We start from the raw sequence: 9756 nt of genomic DNA on the forward strand, positions 1-9756 counted from the left end.
ATTTTTGTTCCATTTTTCTTGTAATGTTTTGTAAATTGTAATTGTCTGCTGCTGATGGATCAGTCTTGTATTTACTGGTTGCTGATGGCTGTAATTTTTCTTTTCAAATTTACTGATGGCTCGATGGCTCTGTTAGTCTGTTGCTTTCAATTCTTTGCTCTGTTACTGATGGCTCGATGGTTCTGTTAGTTGCTGATGGCTCTTAATTTTTTGGTTCAATTTTAGTGATGGCTTTGTTTGTAGTTGCTGGTTTTTCTGGGTGAAGGTTTAGTGTTTTGGAATGTTTTATAATGTGCTAATGTTTGTAATTGCTGGCTGAAGGTTTAGTGTTTTGTGATTATTGGTTAATGTTTTGGTTTAGTGTTCTCTCTTTTCCAGATTTCCCTTCTCCCTGTATTTCTGCATGTTGCTGAATTGGTAATCAATAAATTTGCCTTTTTGCTGTAAATCGGGACTTTACTAGGATTTGTTAAATTTGTTGCTGTAACATGAATTTGTTGCTTCCCAGTCACAGAATCAGAACAGAATGCTCAGTCAGTGCTTGATTGATTGGCTTTGCTCACTGATTGTATTTGATGATAAATTTTAAATTGATAACTTATAAATTTTAAATTTGCACTGCCCATGTTACTGATTCACTGTTCTTTCAGTGCTTTTTGTTGTTGTTAATCATTGTGATGAGCTTTGTTAAAATTTGCACTGCCTATATTATTGAGTGTTCCTTCAGTGCTTTTTGTTGTTGTTAATCATTGTGGTGAACTTTATTAAAAATTTAAAATTTTCACTGCCTATGTTTAACATTTAAACTCTCAGCTTCTCAGCCCTGTTTGATTCTTCATCTCAGGCAATTGAATCGAATCAACCAGGCCTTCCTTTTCTTTTTCTTTTAGTTGATTCTTAATTTTTCTAATATATGTAGCTTTCTAAATCAAGTGGATCAGATTATGTAGTTTTCTTGATTTGGGATATTTTCGGAGACGCATTAGAAGAGCTATTTTATTATTATGTTTGCTATAATAATATTCACATGTTCTGTATGCTTGTGATTGTTTCGGTGTTTACATTTTCTTTCCAAGTCACTTGCTCTGGTTGTTCTTTGAGTTAAGGCTTTGTATGTGTGTGTGAGAATATGTGATAATGTTGAATGCTGTTGCATCTAATAGGAGTTCTTGGAGTACCTTCATCTTTGGTCCTTTATAATTTATTTATTATTTTATTCTAAAATGATTTTTTCGGTTGAACCACCAGTTGGACCAATAAACCAGTGAACCAGTGACTAAAACAGTTTGATGACCGGTCCGGTTTTCAGAACCTTGGCTCTCTCCCTCACTCACTGGCTCACAGCCTCACCCTCACACTCGTCGCTCTCTTGTCTCTTCCCTCACCTCGACGGTCGTCACTCTCAGTCTCTCACAACCTCACTTCGTCGCTCTCTCAGTCTCTCACCTCGTCCCCTCACCTTGGTGGTCGTCGCGGTCCCGTGCCCCTGCATTCGGTTTGTCAGAGGCAGAAGCAGACGGAACCAGTCAAGCAGCAGCTGTTCCCTCGAGTGTTGGTCGTCGTCATCTTGTGTCGCGCCAGTCGCGATGTCAGAATCCGTCAATCAGGTGAGCTCCCTTCAAGTTCAAGTTTTTTGCTCTGTTCTTTCACTAGAATTGTTGTTGAATCTGGTAGTTGTTGCTGTTGTATTTGGATTTAGAGTTGTTGAACTGGAGAGAATTTGAGTTAGAAACTTAGAATTGTTATTGAGTCTGGTTTAATGTTGCTGTTGTATTTTGGATTTAGAGTTGTTGAACTTGAGGAAATTTGAGTTTGAACTTGATAAAATTTGAGTTAGGATTTAGGAACTTAGAATTGTTATTGAATCTGGTTAATGTTGCTGTTGTATTTGGTTTTAGAGTTGTTGAACTTGAGAAAATTTGAGTTAGGAACTTAGAAGTGTTATTGAATGTGGTTAATGTTGCTGTTGTATTTGGTTTTAGAGTTGTTGAACTGGAGAGAATTTGAGTTAGAAACTTAGAATTGTTATTGAGTCTAGTTAATGTTGCTGTTGTATTTTGGTTTTAGAGTTGTTGAACTTGAGGAAATTTGAGTTTGAACTTGAGAAAATTTGAGTTAGGATTTAGGAACATAGAATTGTTATTGAATCTGGTTAATGTTGCTGTTGTATTTGGTTTTAGAGTTGTTGAACTTGAGAAAATTTGAGTTAGGAACTTAGAAGTGTTATTGAATGTGGTTAATGTTGCTGTTGTATTTGGTTTTAGAGTTGATGAACTTGAGAAAATTTGAGTTAGAATTGTTATTGAATTTGGTTAATATTTAGAGTTTAGAGTTGTTGTTGAACCTGAGATAATCTTTTTGTTGCTGGATAAGTGGATAACAGAGTTGAATACTTTGCTGGATAACCTTAGATAATCTTTTTATTGCTGGATAAGTACAGTGTTGAATACTTTGCTGGATAACCTGAGATAATTTTTTTGTTGCTGGATAATGTTTGAGACTTTGAGTTGAATACTTGCTGGATAATGTTTGAGTTGAATACTTGAATTTTGTTACTGGATAACGTTTGAATTGAATACTTTGGTGGTTGTTGCTGGGTTGTTGAAAAACTCACTTAGGTAAATTTTTGGTTGCTGAAAATCTTGTATTTTTTTGCTAGAATTTTAAAAATATTTTCATCTCAAACACCATGAGAAACGCCACCATCATCAACTCCTGATCTTACCACTAAAAGAGTTTACAATAATAGAGGGAAGACTGATCTTGTTTGGGGTCACTCCTTGGACTTGATTTATCGATTGTGTACTAGAGACTACTTTATTATCTTTTTTTAGATCTTTAGTTATGTTTAAAAATTGATATTAGATTATTAACGTTTGCAAAGACTTGCATTTTAAGTTTTAATATATTATTTTAATTTTATTTATATAATTTTATATTTTTTAATTATGACCGGATTAACCGGGTGAATTAGTGACCCATCGATTGAACCAGTGACCCGCTGACCCAGTCATATGACTGGGTTGATCACCGGTTTGGTTCTGATAACTATGGTTTTTAATAAAGTGACATAATTAAATGCACGTGTAAAAGTAAGACAAAGATGAAGGACATATCTAAAAATTTTAATTTATCTAATCTTTCCTCCCCTCCTCCTCCCCTTGTTCCTGACCAGTCGCAATCTGCTCCCCCTCGACGGCAACGCTCTCTTCTCTCATTGTCCCTTGCTCGTCGCTAGCAGTCTTCTGCTCCGTCGCCGCTGCTCGCGTAGCTTCGTTGCTTCTGTTCGCGTCGCTTCGTTGCCCACTTTGTTGCATCTTCTTCCACTGCCGCTGCATACGTCTGCCGTTGCTGGTGTCAACTCTGCAGCTCTGCTTCACCGTCTCTCTGTCTTACTACTGGCCTCTGCTTCGTCGCATCGTGCCTCTTGCTTAATTGCATCTTCTCTGGTTCTTGCGTCTCCTCTGCTTCGCCTTCTCTCACTTCTATGTGCTTCACTGCTCCTATATCTCTGCTAAGCATTTAGGGTTTTTGCACGTTTTAATTTGATTTTAATGCTATTCGTTTATTCGAAATTTATTATTTGTTATCCTGATTATTTGAATATGATAATTAGGGTCAAAAGGAATGTTGGCTGCGGGAGTGGAAGCTCAGATTGGGTGCGTGGTCCTAACATGATGCGAGGTATACGCCATTCAATCTCTTGTCTTATTCAATTTTCTAGCTTAACTTTCTTATTTGTTCTAGCTATGTTATTAGTTATTGATATTTGATTATTAGTCTCGTCTGTCGCTGCTACTTTCTTTCGGTGAGTTCAACTGTTCAAGAAATTTAATTTCCTGTTCATGTTGCTCATTTCTCATCTTCATGTCAAATTTATTGTGTTAGTTATTCTTGTTGCTGCTGTTAATTTTCTGCCTCCAGAGATCTTCTTCTTCAGTGATTTTGTAGATGAATGAATGAGTAGAGGCAAGTGTGCGTATCCCCAAAGACATCATTCCTGTATATGTTTCTTGTTTTGACTGTCGGAGTAGTAATACTCTTGTGTGCTTCAATTTCATTTATGTCTCACTTGCCAATAAAAACACTATTGCTCATTTTATTTTAATCTATTTACCAATTTGAACAAAACAATCAACAATTACTAACATATATTCTGCATCATATCTGCATATCGACATGGTAGAAATAATGAAAGTGTGAGGCACGCTGTCTAAGTCCTTTGGAAGTTCTTTTATTTTTTATCTTTTGGAAAAAATGAAAATGGATCTGTAATTTTACCTCATAGATTGTCACAAACTGAATTTATATATGTCTTTGTCTTTATTTATTTATTTATGCATATAATTATAGGTGTTTTTTGTTTAAAACTGTATTGTTTATACTTGTGGTTTACAGGGTTAGCTTCACAGTTTGATTTTGTTTATGGAGATGAAGGAACATCTGTCAAATTCCAGGTTGCCACTGAGAATTCTGCATTGAGTGGTATATATGCTACCACCACTGCACTTGGCTCCACATCCTTCCTTATATAGTTAATTATATTTATTGATATCAACAACTCTGATTCTTAAGTGTAATGATTCTTAACATTTATATTTCTTTTATTGCTTGTCAATTTTTTTTTTTAATGTAAAAAATATTTAAACTTATAGTATTCAATTAAATAAATCTAATTTTCTTATTATATTGAATAATACGGGCTCCCAACAACCTCTTCCCTAGGTGTGTTTATTTTTTACACCCTCTTGTTTCGTAGATTATATTTCTTATTTTTGTTTCTCCCTTAATGTGGTAAGATTGATTATAGTTTCTTTTTTGTATCTCTGTAGCCATTGCTGAATGGATGCACGAAAACTTCTATCCCTTTTGAAAGCCAGTGTGACTTCGAAGTCACTTAAGCAAGGGAAACTCATCCATCAGAAGGTTGTGACTTTGGGGTTGCAAAGTGATGTTTCCTTTTGCAGGAACCTGATTAGCCTGTATGTTTCTTGTCATTTATATGATTTTGCAAAGCATGCTTTTGATACCATTGAAAATCCAAGTGAGATTTCTTTGTGGAATGGCCTAATGGCTGGTTACTCTAAGAATTACATGTATGTGGAAGCTCTAGAGCTTTTTGAGAAGTTCTTGCATTACCCTTACCTTAAACCTGATAGTTATACTTACCCGAGTGTTCTCAAGGCTTGTGGCGGGTTGAGAAGAGTCATCTTAGGGAAAATGATTCATACCTGTTTGGTAAAAGCTGGTTTAATGACAGACATTGTAGTTGGAAGCTCTCTTGTAGGTATGTATGCTAAATGCAATGCACTTGAGTATGCTATAAAGATTTTTGAGGAAATGCCTGAAAAGGATGTGGCAAGCTGGAATACAGTGATTTCTTGTTATTACCAAAATGGAAAATTCGAAGTGGCCCTACGTTATTTTAGCATAATGAGAGGATCTGGTTTTGAGCCTGATTCAGTTACAATCACAACAGCTATTTCCTCATGTGCTAGACTTTTGGATTTGAAGAGGGGAAGGGAAATTCACAAGGAGTTAATTAATAGTGGATTTCAGCTAGATAGTTTCATTAGTTCTGCTCTTGTTGACATGTATGGAAAATGCGGTGACCTAGAAAATGCCATAGAGGTTTTTGAGCAAATGCCCAAAAGGACCGTGGTTGCTTGCAATTCCCTGATTGCAGGATATGGTTTGAAAGGTGACATCATTTCATGTATTCAACATTTTAGGAGGATGTACAATGAGGGAATCAAGCCAACTTTGACTACTTTAAGTAGCATAGTAATGGTTTGTTCACGATCAGCTCGATTACTAGAGGGGAAATTCGTGCATGGATATATAATACGAAACAACATACAACCTGATATTTTTATTAATACCTCCCTAATAGATTTATACTTCAAATGTGGAAAGGTTGGGTCAGCTGAAGCCATCTTTAAGTTAATACCGAAGACAAATGCCGTTTCTTGGAACGTCATGATTTCTGGATATATGACGGCAGGGAAATTTTTTGAAGCCTATGATGTGTTTAGTGACATGAGACAAGCTCATGTAGAAGCAGATGCTATTACTTTTACTAGTGTTTTAGCTGCTTGTTCACAACTAGCAGCTCTAGAAAAGGGTAAAGAGGTTCACAAATTGATTATTGAGAGAAACTTAGAAGACAATGAAGTAGTTATGGGGGCTCTTCTTGATATGTATGCAAAGTGTGGTGCTGTTGATGAAGCATTTGGTATTTTTAGAATTTTACCGGAGAGAGATTTGGTGTCTTGGACTTCGATGATTACAGCTTATGGGTCCCATGGTCGGGCCCATGAAGCTTTAAAACTCTTTGCTGACATGCTTCAGTGGAATGTGAAACCTGACAGAGTTACTTTTCTTGCCATATTATCTGCTTGTAGCCATGCAGGGTTGGTGGATGAAGGATGCTATTATTTCAACGAAATGATCAATGTTTATGGCATTATGCCAAGAGTTGAGCATTATTCATGCTTAATTGATCTTCTTGGACGTGCTGGAAGATTAAATGAAGCCTATGAGATTCTGCAAAGAAATCCTTCAATCACGGATGATGTTGGGTTGTTAAGCACATTATTTTCTGCATGTCGTTTGCACAGAAATCTTGATTTGGGGGTTAAAATTGCAAGAATGCTAATTGACAAGAATCCTGATGATCCATCAACCTATATTATCCTGTCAAATATGTATGCATCTGTTCAAAACTGGGATGAAATGCGGATGGTGAGATCAAAAATGAAAAAGCTTGGACTGAAGAAGAATCCAGGATGCAGTTGGACGGAGATTAACCAAAAGATTCAACCCTTCTTTTCGGAAGACAATTCCCAATGGCATTTGGAATCAATTAAAAAATGTCTTTTGTATCTTACTAGTCACATGGAAGACGAGTCTATATCATTTATCCATTTTGATACTGAAACTCCGATATATTACTAGCCTTCAAAGGAAAAGAGCGTAGGCTTAGCAGATAGACATCACAATGATCCTTAAACTTAGTTGCAAGTAAAATTTTTCTGTGAGCAAAATGTAAGGTAGCTTTTACTATGCTTGATTTTATATTTAACGCAGGGCTGCCAAGTAGGAGATTCTTTATAGTCTTATGAGTAGTCTTCTCTCACTTGATATGTAACTTATTTTGTGTGATGTGTTACTTTTTAATTGGTTATTAGGTTAATCATGGTTAGACTATTTTATAATTAAATTAGTTTTTAAAATGGGTAATTATGTAATTTTTTAAAGTATTAAAACTGATTTTTTTCCAAATCATTTTTAAAAGATGTATCCTAACCCTATGTAATGGCTTTCGGCCTTTCGATCCCCCCATTCTTTCATTCTCGTTGCGCCTCCCAAGCAGCACCGCCTCGTTGATTGTAATTAAATTATAAGCCAATTGAGTAACAAAAAAAAAAACTGATAGGGAGTTTCAAGAATGCAGAGAAGAGAGAAAACTAACCTATCCAAGCAAGGCGAAGTAAATTTTGGCCAGGGGTGACAGCAGCGACGGACGAGGACGCGATGACGAGAGATGCACCAGAGCAAAGAGACTCAACGACGCAGAACAGGGGAGCCAACGAGGAAGAAAAATTTAGGATTAAGGCCACCATTAATATGATTTGAAAAATTATAAAAATCAGTTTCTAATCTTTTAATAAATTATATATTTTTTTAAAATTTAATTACAATATAATCTAACTATGGTTAAGATAGTAACTCAAATTAAAAGCAAATATTCAATTCAGATGTAACACATTATAGAAAATAATTTACATATTATTTTAGAAAGGGTTAGGTAGAATTCGTCTATATATATTTATTTTACTGTTATAAAGAACTCTTGTAAATAAAGTATATTAATATTGACATGACTATTGTTCATACCCTGGCCCAATAATAAAGGCCCAGGTCCAAAAGAAAGACTTAGTCCAAAGGATTGAGCCTTACTACGCACCGACCTAGTGTCAAGAAGTCGGTATTGACTACGACTTGTCCTAAAGAAGTCGGGCATGAGATTAGCTGGCAGATAAACACTCATTCAAATGAGTAACCGCCCCTAAAATCTCTCCAACCGCTTCATCAAGCCATATCTTAACCTCCCTAAGATAATGGGACAGTTAACACCCTAAAGATATGGCACGACTCCAACGGTGGTTATTGGCTCACCACTATAAATACACTGACACCCCTCAGGTATCTTTAAGCCCAATACTCTCTAGACCTGTTAACACCCTTGCTAACTTAGGCATCGGAGTGTCTTTGCAGGTACCACCCCCCATTCACTCACGCACACAAGTCGGAAGGAGGCTCCAGCGCGCGAACCAGCTCGGAGACTACCATCCGTGAACAATTGGGCCAACCAACGTCATCTAATCTATTGATCTTCGGTTACCCACCGTAACATTGGCGCCGTTGCCGGGGACCCGAGAGATCATCCATCGATGGCGGACAGATCCCATGAAGAAGGCCATGTGGAGACAGATTCTGAACAAGAGAATCTGGACACAGGCAATAACGATGCGGACCTCGCCCTCCACCAGGAAGTTGACAATCAGCATAGAGAAGGCACCTCCGGAGTAAAGAACCCGAAGGTAAATTTCTCAGAAGGGCGCGAATCAGAAAAAGGAGGACCATCCCATGTAACTGAACTCATGGGGTTAGTCCACAGCCGCCTGGAACAGTTAGAACAAGAGCGGGAGCGGCAAAAGGAAACTGAAAAGTACCTAAAAGAGGAGATGGAACAGCGAAAAGAGTTAGAAAGAAAACTCTTAAAGCTGGAATCTTCCCTCAAGAGTCACAACTCCCGCGACGAACAAGAAGAGCCGCTCTTGGGTGAAGAGGATCCTTTCAGCGAGGACATAATGAGGGCAAAAGTTTCGAGAAACTTCAAAAGCCCGTATATGGACCTCTACGATGGAACCACGGATCCAAAGCATCATCTAAGCAACTTCAAAAGTCGGATGTACCTAGCTGATGCTTCCGACGCTACGCGATGCAAAGCTTTCCCGACCACTTTATCGAAAGCAGCGATGAAGTGGTTCGATAGCTGGTGCACGAAATTGTGATCATCAATGGCGCCATCAACATGGTACGCTCAATTGTAATCTCACTTCTTTATCACAACTTCGCACAACTAACCAGCAAGTGTACTGGGTCGTCCAAGTAATAAACCTTACGCGAGTAAGGGTCGATCCCACAGAGATTGTTGGTATGAAGCAAGCTATGGTCACTTTGTAAATCTTAGTCAGGCAAACTCAAATGGTTATGAATGATGAATAAAACATAAAGATAAAGATAGAGATACTTATGTAATTCATTGGTAGGAATTTCAGATAAGCGTATGAAGGTGCTTGGTCCCTTCCGTCTCTCTCTGCTTTCCTACTGTCTTCATCCAATCCTTCTTACTCCTTTCCATGGCAAGCTGTATGCAAGGGTTTCACCGTTGTCAGTGGCTACCTCCCATCCTCTCAGTGGAAATGTTCAACGCACCCTGTCATCAGTAAGTGCCACAAGCCAACCATCAACTACTTGGGGTCAGAATGAAGAATTTCAAGAGGAGCAACAGCAAGAGCAAGTCCAATACATGCACACCCAAAATCCTGGAATAAATGATGTCTATGGTGATACTTATAATCCATCTTGGAAGAACCATCCCAACCTCAGATGGGGGGACAACCATAATCAAAACCAACAACCATGGCAAAGAAATTCAAGTAAGAACAATTGGAAAAGCACAAACCA

General features: G+C 37.6%; 1 protein-coding gene across 3 annotated transcripts; it reads left to right on the forward strand.

Moving 5' to 3' along the window:
• Positions 1–28: 28 nt before the first annotated feature.
• LOC107468867 (pentatricopeptide repeat-containing protein At5g27110) lies at positions 29–7084 on the forward strand. 3 transcript variants are annotated; one of them, XM_016088244.3, is made up of 5 exons: positions 29–1607; positions 3176–3489; positions 3617–3684; positions 4399–4485; positions 4833–7084. In XM_016088244.3, the coding sequence occupies exon 5, from the start codon at positions 4843–4845 to the stop codon at positions 6955–6957; it is 2115 nt and encodes a 704-aa protein (XP_015943730.1). In that variant the 5' UTR covers positions 29–1607; positions 3176–3489; positions 3617–3684; positions 4399–4485; positions 4833–4842; the 3' UTR covers positions 6958–7084. The 3 variants fall into 3 exon arrangements, with proteins under 3 accessions (XP_015943730.1, XP_052111612.1, XP_015943732.1); XM_052255652.1 differs by having other exon boundaries at positions 3176–3449; XM_016088246.3 differs by lacking the exon at positions 3176–3489.
• Positions 7085–9756: the final 2672 nt, after the last annotated feature.

Source organism: Arachis duranensis, chromosome 10 (genome assembly GCF_000817695.3).
Source record: "Arachis duranensis cultivar V14167 chromosome 10, aradu.V14167.gnm2.J7QH, whole genome shotgun sequence".
NCBI lineage: Eukaryota > Viridiplantae > Streptophyta > Magnoliopsida > Fabales > Fabaceae > Arachis > Arachis duranensis.